This window comes from Primulina huaijiensis, chromosome 7 (assembly GCF_012295235.1).
Source record: "Primulina huaijiensis isolate GDHJ02 chromosome 7, ASM1229523v2, whole genome shotgun sequence".
In the NCBI taxonomy this organism is placed as follows: Eukaryota; Viridiplantae; Streptophyta; class Magnoliopsida; order Lamiales; family Gesneriaceae; genus Primulina; species Primulina huaijiensis.
Window position 1 is genome coordinate 7,704,016 of NC_133312.1, and position 17,423 is coordinate 7,721,438.

At 37.5% G+C, this 17,423-nt stretch overlaps 1 protein-coding gene and 1 pseudogene across 2 annotated transcripts; one reads left to right on the forward strand and one right to left on the reverse strand.

Annotated features, from left to right (window-relative positions):
* Window positions 1-1,557: 1,557 nt before the first annotated feature.
* LOC140981561 (PX domain-containing protein EREL1-like) lies at window positions 1,558-2,854 on the reverse strand (annotated as a pseudogene).
* Window positions 2,855-8,784: 5,930 nt separating this feature from the next.
* LOC140981060 (uncharacterized) lies at window positions 8,785-16,506 on the forward strand. Of its 2 annotated transcripts, XM_073447296.1 has the most exons (11): window positions 9,211-9,347; window positions 9,490-10,192; window positions 11,024-11,497; window positions 11,613-11,914; window positions 12,090-12,815; window positions 12,894-13,172; window positions 13,300-13,461; window positions 13,541-14,473; window positions 14,545-14,760; window positions 15,148-15,408; window positions 15,896-16,506. In XM_073447296.1, exons 2-11 carry the CDS (start codon window positions 9,523-9,525, stop codon window positions 16,211-16,213), a joined length of 4,341 nt encoding a protein of 1,446 aa, XP_073303397.1. In that variant the 5' UTR covers window positions 9,211-9,347; window positions 9,490-9,522; the 3' UTR covers window positions 16,214-16,506. The 2 variants fall into 2 exon arrangements, with proteins under 2 accessions (XP_073303396.1, XP_073303397.1); XM_073447295.1 differs by having other exon boundaries at window positions 8,785-10,192.
* The last annotated feature ends 917 nt before the right edge of the window (window positions 16,507-17,423 follow it).

Genomic DNA, 17,423 nt, shown 5'->3' on the forward strand with positions numbered 1-17,423 from the left:
CCGATAATAAATTCTTTTTCAATTCAGGGACAACTAGAACTTCTTTCAAATTTAAGCTGCCCATCTTAGTATTGAGACATATGTTTCATGTATGAGTAATAGGTAAACTTTCTCCATTTCCAACATAAATGACGTCACTTCCTCTATATGATTTTGCAAATAAGAGTTTACCTGGATCATTGGTCATATGAGAAGTGGCACCTGAGTCAACATAAAAGGTTTCGTCATTTGATCCATTAACAGCTAAAGCTGCTAGTGCTTGTGGAAGATCATCAGATTGATAGGAGTAATCAAATCGATGCCAACAATCAATTGCAACATGGTTGGATCTGCCACAAATCTGACATGGTTCTCTTTCATTGTGGTTGGAGTTATTTGAAAGTTGTGTTGACTGTCCGATTTGATTTTTATCCTTGGCTTGAGAATGGTTGAAGTGCCCTATTTGTTTTTGGTTGTTGTTTCGTCTATCTTGTGGATTGTAGCGACCAGCTGGAGTAAAGCCCCTTCCTTTGGAGTCGAATTGACCTCTACCACCTCTACCATTTTTTCCTCGTCCACGTTGGCTAAAGTAGGCTTGGGCATGTTCAAGAAATACTTTTTCTTCTTCCTTTTGAGCAGCCAAGGCTTATTCATGTCCCTGAAGTGCTAGCACAAACTGACCAAAGGACGGGTAAGGTGGTTTAGAAAGCATGGCTAAGCGAAAGTTCTCATACCTTGGCCCCAAGCCTCTAGCAAATTGAAAAACTTTGTCAATGTCACTAACAGGTTTCTTGATCACAGCAAGCATGTCACATATTGCTTTGAATTCTCTCAGATACTCATCTACTGCTTGTGACCCTTTCTTTAGCGTCATTAGTAGATGTTTTAGATGTCCTTCCTTTTCAATAGTTACCGGCAGCAAGTGTTCTTCAAGAGAAGACCATAGCTCATACACGGTTTCAGCGTCAAGATTTAGTCCAAGGGTATCTTCTCTCATTGTGCCAAGAAGCCAAGATAGAAGAAAACCATCATTGACAATCCATGGAGAATAGTTCGGATTTATTACTGTATTTCCTTCGTCATTTTCAAGTTCAGCGGATGGTTTTTCATCAGAGTGAAGATGATGAAGTATTCCTAAGCTGCGAACAAGAGGGATGATTTGAAAACGCCATAGCAAATAATTGTTGGAGGTTAATTTTGCTGATACCAAGCTAGAGCATTGGTGAAATGCTTGGATGCTCAATTGTGGCTCCTGAGTTTTAACTAAGCTAGACATTTTTGGTTTGGTTGAATGATATCACAGCTTGCAGGTATATGGCTCTGATACCATGAAAAATATTGGAAGAAAATGATTTTCTTTCCCTTGATCTTATTTACTACTGAATTACACAGTATATATTTATACAGAGGAGTTCTCGAAATTGCAAAATGTTATATTTAGACAAAAGAATAAATAAAGAAAGTCATAATTATGGTTGAGATTTGACAGCACTAATTCTTCCATTAATTTTTCCATTGATGCTTCCAGAATTTGAGTCACGGCTAATGTGTCCAATCCCTTCTGATTGTAGAGTTTCCTTAACACTCTGTACGCTGAGGGACTTCGGAAGAGCTTCCATTACTCAAGTTGTTAAGTGACTTAATATGAATCTCCCTAGCATGCAGTTTGTGTTTAGGAAAGCCTTCAAGATGCTCTAAAATAACCTGCCCCATAGACAAACCCTCATCAATATTTGACATGCCATACTTGACAAACTTATCTATTGGACTTGTCAAGTCCTCATCTAACAACAAATCTTCTGTCCGAGCTTCAGAGTTGTTGTCCCTTCCTAGGCTTGGAGTACCAATTTCAGATGTCTCATAAGCTCTATCACTACCATTTTCTGATCTCAGTTATGAACTGCCAGCTAAAGCAGAAGTGTTTGAATTTGGATGTGTTTGAAATGAAGAGAAGATGGTATTTATAGAATTGTGTGACTTGGGACTTCCCTGGCCTTCATCTTGGAATGCTGCAAAAAACTATAGCCGTGAAAAAGTATAACTTGGATGAACTGTGAGACGATGATAATGGGATTAAATGCTAAAAGCCCTCATGTAAAATCAAAATCAATTAAACAAGACCAATTTAAAAAAAAAAGTATGGAGCGAATACAAAACAAATAACGGCCAAGGTTGGTACACACATGACCGAGCAGCAGCTTCCAGTTCAAGAAAGGTTGCAACTGCAATGCTCTTTGATAAGTCAAGGTCCGATAACAACTTTGACATCCATTCTTCTAAAGAACTCCTTCTCTGCAACAGTGATTATAAAATCTTTTATAATCTTAAAAACATAATGGATGCTAGATAAGAAAAATATGGCCACAAGTACTTAAGTTCCAATGCAATTAAATGTGATTATAGACTTTTTTTTAAGCATAACCTCAACTTCAAAGCAGCATACGGCCAAATTAATGAAAAATTTTCAAGAATATCCAGAAAAGTTAAATATTTGGAATTTAAAGGATGATCATGTTAACATATTGCTAAGATCAAATTGCCCGTCCAAAGTATTGTCAATATCCACAATTAAGCTAGTATAGGTGTAAACAAATCAAGAGTAACATGATATAGAGAAACACATGATTTCCCTCATATTTTTAAGAAATAAGCATATTTTGGAAACACCAAACTAAATTCAAGACCTCAATCCGTAGTATGATACCAATTAACTAAAATTGAAAAAAAAAATCATTACCCCTTCCAACATTGCTCTAGTTCTCATCGTCAAGAGCCCCTTTGGGGGAGTTGGTGGAATACTTTTCCGAGGAAATGCTCATTTAAGTTGGAAGATTAAGTAGACAACAATATTAGCAACCCTTACGACATCTTCCATGGGTCGAAAAATTTACAAGCTCAAGAAATAGTCAATAGGTACTACTGCGTAAACTCTTTAATCCTCTCAAAATCTCTCCAAAGCATATAAGAGTCGAGAAATCTTTAAAGTAAACATAAATAATAAACTTAGTTTTTTTTTTGCGGAAACTAGCGGCGATCCTCGGGTTGTGTGCACCTTCAGTCCAGCTAGTTCATTCATCATGTCCTCCATTAACATCAACACCATGCTCATCTGCATCGATCATACCTAGTGATTTTATTGACTCAGCAAACCTTAACCATGATAACAAATAATACATATACAATCACATGCAACATTGAAAATACTTTTAATAAAATAACTTTCCATGAATATGCATAAACTTAAATATTTTTACTTTCATCATATCATATCATATTTTCTTTCATCATATACGTATACTTTTTCCTTTTATTGAATTCAGATCCTCAATTGTGACTTTCGTATTAGCTGAAGGTCGATGGATCCATCTGCGTATAAACACAGTACTGGGCGACGGGGACATTAGTGACACTCTCACCTGTCAACTGAGCCTTGGCCTTACATTTCATCATATCATGTCGATGGAAATACGATCGTCAGGCTCCCTCTGGGGCCTTCTCTCGTAAACGGGCTCTTTCTAAGGCCTTTTCCCTCACGATATTCCCAATTATATCATCGTATCATTGTATCATCGGATTAGTCACAATCAATTCACCTCCTACAATTTTTCATATTTCCATCACTTATAAAAATTCATGCATATATAAATCATTTTTCTTTTAAATCAAGCATGCAACATGTCTTTCAGCATTTACGTTTCATCATAAAATTTCATAAACATATATAATAAACGTTTTAACATGTATTACACCATTTCCAAACTTAACCTCTTATCTTAAAACACTCCCTTAAATATTACTTAGGCTTAAAATTTAGCTTTTCGATAATTTTCTCGATTCGTTTTTAAACTTAGACGTATATCCCGGTTTTGACTCGTATAGACTCGAAACTTAACCAAAACTTACTAAACTTGGACCAAAGCTTAAGAACACATAACTAATCTTTTTTCAATCCAAACTAAGCCGATTTAGGCCCGTGAACAGCCTAGGATACCTACTAATAACTTCTGTACAAACCCTAGCCCTTATTTGGTTCGATCTGAAGCTAACCTCGACTCCAGCCCCTTATCCACATGTCCAGACCTTAGTTGACCCTTCCTAGGACCATGAATAACACTTTAGGACTCTACTGGACCAGCCTCTATAGCCCATAAAAGGCCAGCCCCCAATCCCGTAACTTCAAGCCAAGCGTGAATCCTCTTCATGTGCGGTTCCTCCATAGCCTTCACTCCAGCCCTCATGCGATCAGCCTAGGACCTGGACTAGCCTCTCTTAGGACCCTTGAACGTACCCATAACAGCAACTCACAGCCGCACTCACCTAGGAAGCAAGCCGCCCCCTAGCCGAACCCTTACTCATGCATGACCAATGTTTTTGGTTCGAGCCATCAGTCCTTCACACCTAGCATTGTACAGCCCCTGTTGAACTACACTACAGCCCCTTTAGGTCTCCTTGACACACCTTATCAGCAGATAGTAGCCGTGACCCTCAAAGAGTCCTAGTCGAAGAGTCCTAGCCCTTAAGGAGTCTATTTAATTTCGTTCTTATTCCTTCTCTATCTTGTCCAGCCCTTAAACACACACTTAAGTGCCCTTAAACGTGTGGAAAAACATCCCTTCCCATAGCCTTATGATGGCAGTCCCTTTATGCATCATTAACACAAGTTTTAGAACATAAAAACATGAGTTTTAGGCAAACCATGGCATAAAAACGAAAATACAAAGTATTGTATCATATTTTTCATGCAAACATGCATCAAACATATAATATGATGTGTTAGATAAGAAAAAAGAGAATTAAGGCGTGTTTTTGCGTTTATTACGCACGAAAAACAACTTGCGATGCGAGAAACGTTGACGGAGATGGACCCTTGCTGATTTTATTCAAGAAAACGTGACTTTCCTCTTCAATTTCACATGTGGTGTGTGTTGCTTGGATGATGGAAGAGTCCTTGTGATTTATAGGTGAAGGGGGCATGTGGTTATGGGTGTGGTTGGGGAGGATTTCGGCTTTTTATTTTAATTAAAACTCATGGTGCAAGCTTGTACCCATTAGTCAAGTATCATAGGTCTATTAAGCCCATTAGTTATTATTTAAAATATTTTGTTTAGGAAAGTTTGTGAAAATAATAGACAAGTTCTCGAAAAATTTACATTTTCGTCAAAAATCGAATACCATTTAAAAATACGACTCGGCGTACAAAAACACCTCGTTTTCGAAAATTCCATTTAAAATACACCATTCATTCAACAATTAAAGATATTTATTTAATAAAAATATTTTTCCTTATATGGTCATCGGTCTCCGTTCTTCGATCGCGTCTCGAATAACTTTTAAAACACAATTTTATGCATTATAATAGAAAAGTGCATTTTAAATATGTAAACATGCACACCATATTTTATTCATGCAATTAAAACCATTTAATTAAATTACATAAGAAATTTGATAACTTGCATGCATGTGGTTCGCATGGACCTTCAAATTTTCGGGACGTTACAACTACATTAAGTCTGTTTGGAATTTTAGTTTTTCAACCTATTGTCGTATAAAGAAATCAAATATATTCTTAGTAAATTTTACTATAAGTTGTACGATACAGTAAAACTAATATTAATCTATCATATTCCAATTTTATATTAACAAACAAATTATACAATTTAATTAGTTAGATCAAATGCAAAGATGTTAACAACATCAATCAATTAATTGAATTAAAAACTAAAAATCAAATTAAATTCAAACCATAAAAAATAACTTGTCTCAGTTATATCGTAATCTCAGTTTACAAAAGTCTACTCCATTAATTTGAATAAAAAAACGAAGACAAAAACAATTGTTTAAATTCATAGACGTAACAATGAAATTCGTATTCGTCCAAAAAGATTTTGATAGGGAGAGTCAAACCCACTATCATTGGTCAAATGTTCATGTGGTTCACCAATTTAAATACCCTATATACTTTAATATAGTTAGGGTCGAGCTAATATTCTTCCTCGGGCTTGAGAAATTAATTACTTTGGATTTTTTTGTAAAAAAAATAGTTAGATGTACCTTTTTTTTTAAAAAAAATGATATTTAATTGTTGTTCTACTTTTTTAAAAAAAAATAAGGAAAACATGTATAATTACAAATATAAATGTGACGAACTGTGTCATAAAATACTACTATTTTAATATTTGCTGAAAATTTTGAAATTTTCTAATTAAATAATTTATTATAAATATAACTCGTAAAATAAATCATTGTCACAACTCGTACTAAAAATAAAGTTAATATTAAATCTCCATCATTTGAAAATCACAACCAAAATCCAAATAATAAACATCCATCATAATATGAAAAAGTATAACATAATATAAACATTCAACATATTAGTCACCAAAATCAGTGCGATAAAAGCAAAGTAAATAGTTTTAACATGTGCATAATAAAAACTCGTGAACTACAAGATCTTCGGGTTTGCATTGCCACTGGCCCGAGCTTGCTCACTGGTCACCGCCTCCCGTTTCTTCAAATACATCATCTGCATCGATCAAGTCTAGTGAGCATGAAGACTCAGCATGCATAAACCGTGAATAACAAGTAATACGTAATAAAAATCTATGCATTTTTAACATAGTTCGTACATAGCATAATATAAGCATAAATATGTATAAAACAACTTTCCTACGTAAACATTTTCATAAAATCATATTTTCATGCTCGTCATAATAATTGTAATCGTAAATCATTTTGCGTAGAGTTCTATTCAAGCAAGTGGCCCATATAACATAATCGTTTGATCAAAGTAAACCACAGTACTGGGCCGGCAGGGATCACCACAACCCTTGGACTGGATGTCCACTCCCTAACATAACATAATTCCTCCGAAGAGGTTAGAGAGGTCCCCGTACACTTTCTCCAGCTTCCAAACCCGTAAAATAATTTGACCACAAGACAAATCGCATACCTCAAAAATAATTATTTTGCACGTCATACATACTTACGAACATCATGATCCTCGTTAGATCGTCCTTGGACATGCTGCCCTAACATACTAAAATTTATACCCAAAACTGCCCCTAAGGCGCATTTGGACACATACGACTCCCGAATTAAATAGAATCACTTAGGACATACCACTCGACTCGGGACTCGACCCATACATAAAATACATCCTACCTACTGCCCAAGGCCCTAGACCAGCCCCGAACCATGCCCGAACCCCGTACCATGCACAACAAACCAAATAGATACAAGCTGCCCAAAGAGTGACACTATGGCACTTATGCGTTTCGTACAACTTCGTATCGATTCTAACTCTAACCAAGCCCTAGACTCGACACTTAGAAACCTCATAAGCCTCTTGTCCAGCCTGTTCCAGCCCATAACGCACCATAGCTCCTTAAACAACCCAAAACCGTAACCCTAAATCGCGAACAACACCCCATGGGCGCAAGCTTATAACTTACGGCTCCAGCAGCTATTTCCACCCAACTGGACCCTAACCAAACATTACTAGACCTACCTCGGGACCCTAAGACCCGCTTGTACCATAGCCTTGCACCCTTGTCTAGCCTACAAGCCGCGACTCCATTGCCGCACGCGATCCCCCTCCTTGGCGCTTATCTCACCTTCTGCTGTACCAGCAGTCCTTTGCCCCTTCATGGACCATCTAATGACATCTAAACATATCTCTTAACATGACCATACATAGTAGCAAGCCACAAGATCGGTCTAGCGAAGACGACGATTAAAAAATCGAGGAAACGAAGAAGTTCATGCATAATATGTATCAGAACGAATTTTAATCAAGTTCTAGCATACTTATAATCAAACCAATGTATTTTCATGCATATTTTATATCCAAAATACATTATTTAACATGATCGATGCATAAAAAAAATGTTTAGACATGTCTTTGCGTTAAAACACACTAAATATCGATAAACGAACGTGTGGGAAAACGGAGGCCGAACGGAGGCGTATTGCTGCGTTTAATGGCTTCAAAAGTGACTAAATTAACCAAGGATTGTGGTGTGGTGGTCGGCTTAAGCTTGTTGATAGAAGAAAAATTGAAAAAATTCCAATTCCTAAGCTTGGAAGTCCCGGCCAACTAGTGTGTGTAGTGTGTGTTTTGTGTGTGTTGTAAGTGTGCGTGATTTTCATGTGGAATTAGGGTAGGACTACTCATATATATAATAGAACATTAGCTAGGTGTTTAGGTTATTTAATCAAGATTTAAATTACTAATTAAGCTCTCAAATTTTAAATTATTAATTAAGCCTTTCAATTTTAAATCAACAGTCCTGCAATTTTAAATTCTATTAATAAATAAATACTAACTAATTTAATGAATTAAGTCGTAAAAATAATTATTAAAATATTTTATTTCGGGTGGACATATTTAAATCTTTTATTTCCGAATTTCGCTAATTAAAAATGCTTAGCGTTTTTTATTTCACTCGATAAATTAAATTTAACCCTAAATATGTTAAAATTTATAAATCTTTTAAAATATTATTTTCTTGACTTAAAATAAAATTATAACTTAAATTTTTAACATCTTAATCGTCTGCGATCTCTTTTTCCAGTTCGACATCGAATATTCGTTTGAAAATTAAAACTCATGAAAATATTTTAAATTGTATAATAAAATAAATATATATAATTTTAATATAATTTAAGACATAACATGTATTGCTTAAATTATTAAATAAATAAATTAATTAATTCAATCATGTATAAATTTACGTGTACTAGTTTTTGGATATTACAATTAAAAAGACACTTATAATTATAATTATAATTATAATTCATAAAATAGCCAACTGTGTCCACCCCCACTCTCCAATCCATCGAACAGCCATGAAACACCATTACCACCTCCAAAACGACGTAGCCGTCTCATCGTCCGAAGCTTCAGCCTCCGTCGCCACACCGGCGATTGCGCCGTCATCTTCCATTCATGCGTCGGAGAAGTCTTCCATGTCGGTGGAGGATCCTTCGAGAGATGCCTCATCCGTTGCCTTAAACACCACCACCGCTGCCGAATCGGTAATGGTGGACCGGCGGGGGAAATATTCGGCCCTCTGCAAGTGGACAATCGTCAATTTCCAGAAACTCAAATCCCGTGCACTCTGGAGTAAGTATTTTGAAGTTGGGGGTTTTGATTGCCGTTTGCTCATTTACCCGAAGGGCGACTCGCAGGCGCTGCCTGGATACCTATCCATCTATTTGCAAATAATGGACCCTCGGAATACCACTTCTTCTAAGTGGGATTGTTTTGCGAGCTATCGTCTTTCCATTGACAATTTATCAGACTCATCAAAATCCGTGCACCGTGACAGCTGGCACAGGTTTTCTTCGAAGAAGAAATCTCACGGGTGGTGCGATTTTGCTTCTCTCAATCATCTCTTAGATCCCAAGTTTGGATTCTTGCATTCGGCCAACGATTCCATACTCATCATCGCTGATATATTGATACTTCACGAGTCCTTTTCATTCTCACGAGATAATTATGATTTGCAGGCAACTAATTTCTCCAATACGGGCGGGGGAGCGATGATTGGGGATGTTTTGAGCGGAAAGTTTACATGGAAAGTGCATAATTTTAGTCTATTCAAGGATATGATCAAGACACAGAAAATAATGAGCCCTGTTTTTCCTGCAGGGGAGTGTAATTTGCGAATCAGTGTTTATCAGAGTGTGGTAAACGGGGTGGAGTATTTGTCTATGTGTTTGGAAAGCAAGGATACAGAGAAGAACTCGATGGTTTCAGATAGGAGTTGCTGGTGTTTGTTTAGGATGTCAGTGTTGAATCAGAAAGTGGGTGGTGGAACCAACCATGTTCATCGGGATAGTTACGGTCGGTTTGCAGCCGATAATAAGAGTGGGGATAACACGAGTTTGGGGTGGAATGATTATACGAAGATGGAAAATTTCTTGGGGCCTGAATCAGGGTTCTTGGTGGAAGACACAGCAGTTTTTAGTACCTCATTCCACGTTATTAAGGAGTTAAGTAGTTTCTCTAAGTGTGGGACATTGATTGGTGGGAAAAATGGCGCTAATACTAGGAAATCAGATGGGTTTGTAGGAAAATTTACATGGAGGATTGAGAATTTTACCAGATTGAAGGACCTTTTAAAAAAGAGGAAGATTACTGGTCTTTGTATTAAAAGTAGGAGGTTTCAGATTGGGAATAGGGACTGTCGGCTGATTGTATACCCCAGAGGTATGCCATGTAACTATATTAGAGTTGAATGTCAGTTGTGTATGATGATGCTTGTTTTTTCAGTACGCATTGAAGGTTAGGGTGATATGAGACGGTGCTTGAGGTTCCTGCCTTGGCGATTGTTTTCTTTTACAGTTGTTGTAATATGTATTTTGATTTAATCAGCTCTACCTATAGTTTCTACAGATGGATCGGAATGATACCTTATCAATCAATTGAACATTTCGATATATATATTTATAAAAAACAATAGATGAGACATTAGGTAATGGTAATTTCTATTTGCTGTTGCCTTTGTTATTTTAATATGTGGCATGCTATTAATTGAGCTGATAATACTGATAATATGTGGTAAACTTTGGGCTGGTTGGTTAAAGCAGTGTTAACTCTTTACGGAATTTTAGAAGCTGAAATAGAGCAAGCAATATCTAGATGCTAAAATTTACAACTTTCAATCCAGTTCAGAATGGAGATGCATTTATTGTTTTTAAATTCATCATGAGTTGCACTATTAAGCTGAAAAGATTGTATTCTTATACTGAAACTCCGCTGTTATGCTCTATAAGTGAATACTTTTTAAAAGTGAATGGATTGCTTGTGTGAGTAAATTTGTAGTGCTTTATAGGCATTGTAATATATTTTTGCAATTTATGGCCAGCGCCTATTTCTAAGATTGCATCGAATATGAATAAAGTGGGGATACTAACATCGTGATTCTGGAGGCTACAGACGTTAAGTGTCTCAAATAATGTTTTTAGCTTATTCGATATAGCTTGAATCTCACCTCAGGCTTTTAATCTTATAAATACTCATTTGTATATATGTTATCAGGACAGTCACAGCCTCCGTGCTACCTTTCAGTTTTTCTTGAAGTTACAGATTCACGGAATGTTACCAGTGATTGCAGCTGTTTTGTGAGCCACCGATTGTCAGTTGTGAACCAAAAAATAGAAGAGAAGTCTGTTACAAAGGAATCTCAGAATCGCTATTCAAAGGCTGCTAAGGACTGGGGCTGGCGCGAGTTTGTGACACTCACTAGTCTCTTTGATCAAGATTCTGGATTTCTTGTCCAGGATACTGTTATCTTTTCAGCTGAGGTTCTTATATTGAAAGAAACATCTATGATGCAGGAATTCACAGATCAAGAAAACGACTCAGGACATGTCCCTTCTCAGTTAGAGAATGTTGGGAAAAGAGGGTCATTCACATGGAAGGTGGAGAACTTCTTGTCCTTCAAGGAAATAATGGAAACAAGAAAATTTTTTAGCAAATTCTTTCAAGCTGGTGGATGTGAGCTTCGTATTGGTTGGTGGCTCTGTTTAAGATTGCTTGGTTTTACAAACCAATTTATTGTTGATACTACTAGCATTCTCGTTTATGATTGATCGTATATGTTTTTTGCTTTCTGTTTTGTTTGCAGGAGTTTATGAGTCCTTCGACACCATTTGCATATATTTGGAGAGTGACCAATCCGTAGGTTGTGACCCTGACAAAAACTTTTGGGTTAAATACAGAATGGCTATTGTGAACCAGAAATATGCATCCAAAACAGTTTGGAAGGAGTCATCCATATGTACGAAGACTTGGAACAATTCCGTTCTTCAATTTATGAAGGTATCTGACATGTTAGAAGCTGATGCTGGTTTTCTGCTGCGTGACACTGTTGTGTTTGTTTGTGAGATATTGGACTGCTGCCCGTGGTTCGAATTTTCAGATTTGGAGGTCAGTATATCTGCTAATTCTTGGCTATTACCCCCCAAAACATGTTCCATGTCATCTTGAAATACTCATGCCATTGAGTAATGACAATTATGCCAGTAGGCACTCTCTTTCTCAGCTATTATTGGGGTATGTCCAATGCTTGGTGCCACTGTAACGTGGTAGATTGTCTTTCCAGGTTTTAGCTTCTGATGACGATCAAGACGCCCTAACAACTGACCCTGACGAACTGGTTGATTCTGATGATAGCGAATGTTTGAGTGGGGATGAAGAAGAAATTTTCAGTAATCTTCTGTCCACGGCGGGGTTTCGCCTTTCTTATGGAGATAATCCCTCCCAACCACAGGTCACTTTGAGAGAGAAACTTCTCATGGATGCTGGAGCAATAGCTGGTTTCCTGACCGGACTTCGAGTGTATCTTGATGACCCGGCTAAAGTAAAGAGATTGCTTCTTCCTACGAAGATATCTGGTGGTAATGATGAGAAACACATGAATTTGAATGCCAATTCTTCTCCTAGTTTGATGAATTTGTTGATGGGAGTCAAAGTTTTGCAGCAAGCGATTATTGATTTACTTTTAGATATAATGGTAGAGTGTTGCCACCCTTCAGAGGGAAGTTGTAGTGGCAATTTCGCAGAAGCTAGTTTGAAATCTTCCCCAGTTGCCAGTGGAGCAATCAGTCCACTGGAATCTGAAGGAGAGAATGGAGTGACAGAATCCACTCAGATTTTGATCAACAAGAGATTAGAATTGGGGACTTGTGAAACTATAAACGTGTCTGCTGTACAAAGCTCTGGGATTAATCTGATTAATAAATGTGCAAAAGCTGCCCTTGGACGGTCAAAATACCCACCAGAGACATCCCCATCTAGTTCATCTGAAGTTCCCCTTCTTCAGCCCAATGTATGGTTGCTTAAGTTTCTGAACTAATTAACATCTTTCTAATTTATTTGTTGACGGATACAAGGACCTTTGTTGCAGACTACATGGCCGCAGCAGTCGGAGGAGCTTCTGGGGTTGATTGTAAATTCCTTAAGAGCACTTGATGGAGCTGTCCCACAAGGTTGTCCAGAACCAAGAAGAAGGCCACAGTCTGCTCGAAAGATCACACTTGTATTGGATAAAGCTCCTAAGCATCTGCAGCCAGATCTAGTTGCTTTAGTTCCAAAATTGGTTGAGCATTCAGAACATCCACTTGCTGCTTCTGCACTTTTAGATAGGCTCAAGAAGCCTGATGCGGAACCTGGATTACGCCTTCCAGTAAGATAAAAGGGGGTACTACGTACCTGATCGGCTTTGCTTTAGTTGCATTGAAACTTTATGGGCTGAGTTCAGTATCTTCTTTTTAAAATCGACATAGCTGATGTTTGAAAATCCTTGTTCACAGGTTTTTGAGGCACTTAGTCAGTTGGAGTGTAGCAGTGAAGTATGGGAACGTGCTCTTTTTGAGTCACTGGATCTTTTACCTGGTTGTAACGATGAACCTCTTGCAGTAACAGTGGACTTCATATTTAAAGCTGCATTGCATTGTCAACATCTGCCTGAAGCAGTGAGAAAAATTTGTCCTGTTTAATTTGTTCTGAGTTCTCTTCTTCTCCAACCTTAACTCTTGTCTGTCTCCTCTGTAGGTCAAGTCTGTACGAACCAGACTAAAGACATTGGGCACTGAAGTCTCGACATGCGTCTTAGATTATTTAAGTCGAACTGTAAATAGCTGTGCAGATATTTCTGAATCAATCCTTCGAGATATTGATTGTGATGATGACTTTGATCATAATTATTTGCCCAGTGAACTTCTCATATTTGGGGGAAGTGGACCTAATCCTGCAAAACAAACTTCTGGGGAAGAGCATGTTTTCCGTGGTAGCTGTCATTTTTCTGATATTTACCTTCTAATTGAGATGTTATCCATTCCTTGCCTTGCAATTGATGCTGCCAGCACTTTTGAGAGAGCTGTAGCTCGTGGGGCCTTTGTTTCAAAGTCTGTTGTTGCTGTTTTGGAAAGATGCCTTGCGCTACGATTGAATTTGACTTCACAAAATATTGCTGAAAATATTCAGCAGGCTGATGTAGTCACAGAGGGGGGAGCCATTGAACAACTGAGTGCCCCGCGGGACGATTTCACATTGCTTCTTGGTCTTGCAGAGACATTGGCACTTTCTAAGCACCCTCTGGTGAAAGAATTTGTAAAATTTCTGTATACGATGTTATTCAAATGGTATGCAGATGAGTTTTACAGATTAAGGATGCTAAAGAGGCTTATCGATAGTGCTATGACTTCTGTAGATGATAGATCTGAAATAGAGTTAGGTTTGGAGATTTTGGTGATCTTAATTTGTCAGGAGCAGGAAATAGTAAGACCTGTTCTGAGTATATTGCGGGAGGCTGTTGAACTTGCAAATGCTGATCGAGCTGCTCTTTGGCATCAGTTATGTGTAAATGAAGAAGAAATTCTTCGTATTCGTGAAGAAAGTAATGCTGAAGTTGCCTGTATATCTGAAGAAAAATGTGTTATATCTCAAAGGCTTAGTGAATCTGAGGCTTCTAATAGCTGTCTTAAGGTAATTAATTTCATCTGGTAACACTTTTTCTGAAGATAATTTTATTTGCTGATGTTTCAATGGAATGACAGACTGAAATGAGGGATGAGATGGATCGCTTTGCTCGGGAGAGAAAAGACGTGACAGAACAGATGTATGAAGTTCAGAGTCAACTTGAGTGGGCTCGCTCAGAAAGGGATGATGAAGTAAAGAAGCTTGTGACTGAAAAGAAAATTCTTCAGGACCGTCTCTATGATGCAGAAACGCAACTATCTCAACTGAAATCTCGAAAACGTGATGACTTAAAGGTCTGAAATTTTATTAGCCTGTTGGACCGCTTTTGTAGTTTCTAGTTATCTTTTACCGTTAGCAGCCAAATAAAAGAATATCATAGTGTATCTTTTTAGGGAGTTGTGAATATAATGCATTTGAAAATTGAAATTATTATTTCCGATTTCTTATGAAGTAGACATAGTTTCTTAATTTCTTTTATATGGTTGCTGGAATGCTTTTGTGTTTTACTTTTCTGTTTTTCCTAAAAAAATATGTGAAACTGATGATTGCAAATAAATGGCATCTAGAAATTTAACTTTCTAGCTGAAATGTCAAGCTGTGCTGTGCTGGTTTACCATTTTTTTCCCTGGTTTTCAAACGTGATAGCTTAGGGAGCTGACTGGCATTTGTTGATGTTGCAGAGGGTCATGAAAGAAAAGAATGCTCTAACTGAGAGGTTAAAGAGTGCTGAAGCAGCACGAAAAAGATTCGGTGAAGAGTTGAAAAGATTTGCCACTGAAAATGTGACTCGAGAAGAGATTCGCCAGTCACTTGAGGATGAAGTTCGTAGGCTAACACAAACAGTCGGGCAAACGAAAGGGGAGAAGCGTAAGAAAGAGGAACAGGTTGCTCAATGTGAAACATATATTGATGGGTTGGAATCCAAATTGCAGGCTTGCGAGGTCTTTGCTCAAAAGCTTCTCTTATTTGACAATTGTTTTGATTAACACCGGATTTTATAGGATGCAATAGTTTTCTGGGGAAGGCTATGCCAGATTTGTGGCTTAACATTTTTTTTTGGGTGGGTTAGAGAGTGACTAGTGACCTAGAACATGTATAGCTTATATTTGCGTTGATGGGCTTTGGTCTGAATTCTGACCTCCTATGCACCAGTGGATAATTTTGCATCAGTCCCAAAAGGTTGTCAGTTTACCCTTGATGATATAAAGAACTAATAGACCTAGACTGAGCTGTTGTAAATTGCTAAATCTAATATTGTTCTCAACAGTATCGTGGTGATATGATTGTTCTATAGTACAAATTGTGATTCTGTCATTTCTGTTTGGTTGCCATGGGGGAAATAGCACACATTTGTTCGACATTAGAACCTGAACTGCTGATAATTTAATTACTTGCTGCTGCTGCTGATACCCTGCCCTTTTCTGCCAGCAATACATCCATCATCTTGAGACTCAAGTTAAGGAAGAAATGTCCCGGCATGCTCCTCTATATGGTGCTGGATTAGAAGCTTTATCAATGAAAGAGCTTGATACAATATCACGCATTCATGAAGAAGGGCTGAGGCAGATTCATGCCATTCAACAGTGCAAAGGAAATCAAGCCAGCACTCCACTTGTAAGTCCGCACACCCTTTCTCATACTCCTCAAGTTGCAGTTGGGTTGCCTCCGCTTTTCATTCCAAATGGTGTTGGGATCCATAACAATGGTAACTTGAATGGTGGGGTCCGACCCTGGTTCAATCAGTAGATAGGGATTTAAGTTGAGGCATGGTTGGGATTTATATAGCACAATACAACTTTACTAGAAGCTTTTAGACCTGATGAAGAGGTCATCTCCTCCTTTTCGAGTTTTCTTGTCATTTTAACCGGTAGGAATGTTGGAATGATTTGAGAAAGTTCACGCATTTAATAATAAGAGCTGTTGCAGAGACTGTGCTGCTAAACCAATTTAATTTAATAGCTCTAACAGTTGTAAATGTCATACTTGAGTTTCCCGCTTCTTCCACGTGTGAAAAACTAATAGAAATTTCTGTTTATTTGTCGGGCTAATTTTGCATTTCTTACTTTTTCATTCAATTTATTTTGATTTCGTAACTTACTGCCCCTCACTCATCAATTGTGATGTTTACCTGGAGTATATACTGGCTTTAGAATATTTCCAATTTTCTTGTACATATTCATCATCTGCATAAACACGGTCTAAGCATGTTGTATGCTGTCATCTCTGATTCTGATCATATAATGCATAATCTCAAAGACACCTTCCACCATTTAACAAACCCTTTAGCATCCTAATCCATAAAATTATATGCAGTTGGCTGATACAAATTAAAGTGCTTCCGTACATCTCTCAACCCATTGTTTCAATCTCACATATTTCTTCTGTGAAACTGGGTATCTCCGTTAACTGCGAGATCTCGGTAAATGGATGCATTCGGTATAATTCTTTGACCAGCCACCTCATATCCACTCAGAGATTGGCAAAACTTGGACCGTTGCATGTAATCATATTAATCTTGATCTTTGGGCAGGCATCTGTAGTCTTGGGGGTCTCCCTACCAGTAGTGGAGAAGGATCGACGTAATGCCACAGACCAGATAAGGTGTTGCCGTACCAACTTCTATAGAAAAAATTAACATGTAAAAGCTAACGGATAGGACTGTAATGCAATGCTGGTGATTAATGTTGTCATGAAGTCAGAGGTGAATATCGACTCATTGTGAGGAATTCGCAATGCACAAAACACAATTTTATGTGTTGTAAATAAATGGATTTTTGGGTGAGAACAGTGAAGAGTCCAAAGAAACCAATTGTCAATGAGAAGAACATAGCCCTAGGAACATATCTAGATGATCATAAATTTTATATATAGATAGATAAATATATGGATTAAATATTTACAAAATGAGGCAGCTAAATAAACTATGTCCACCTAGTTATGGTCCCATGGCAAGAAA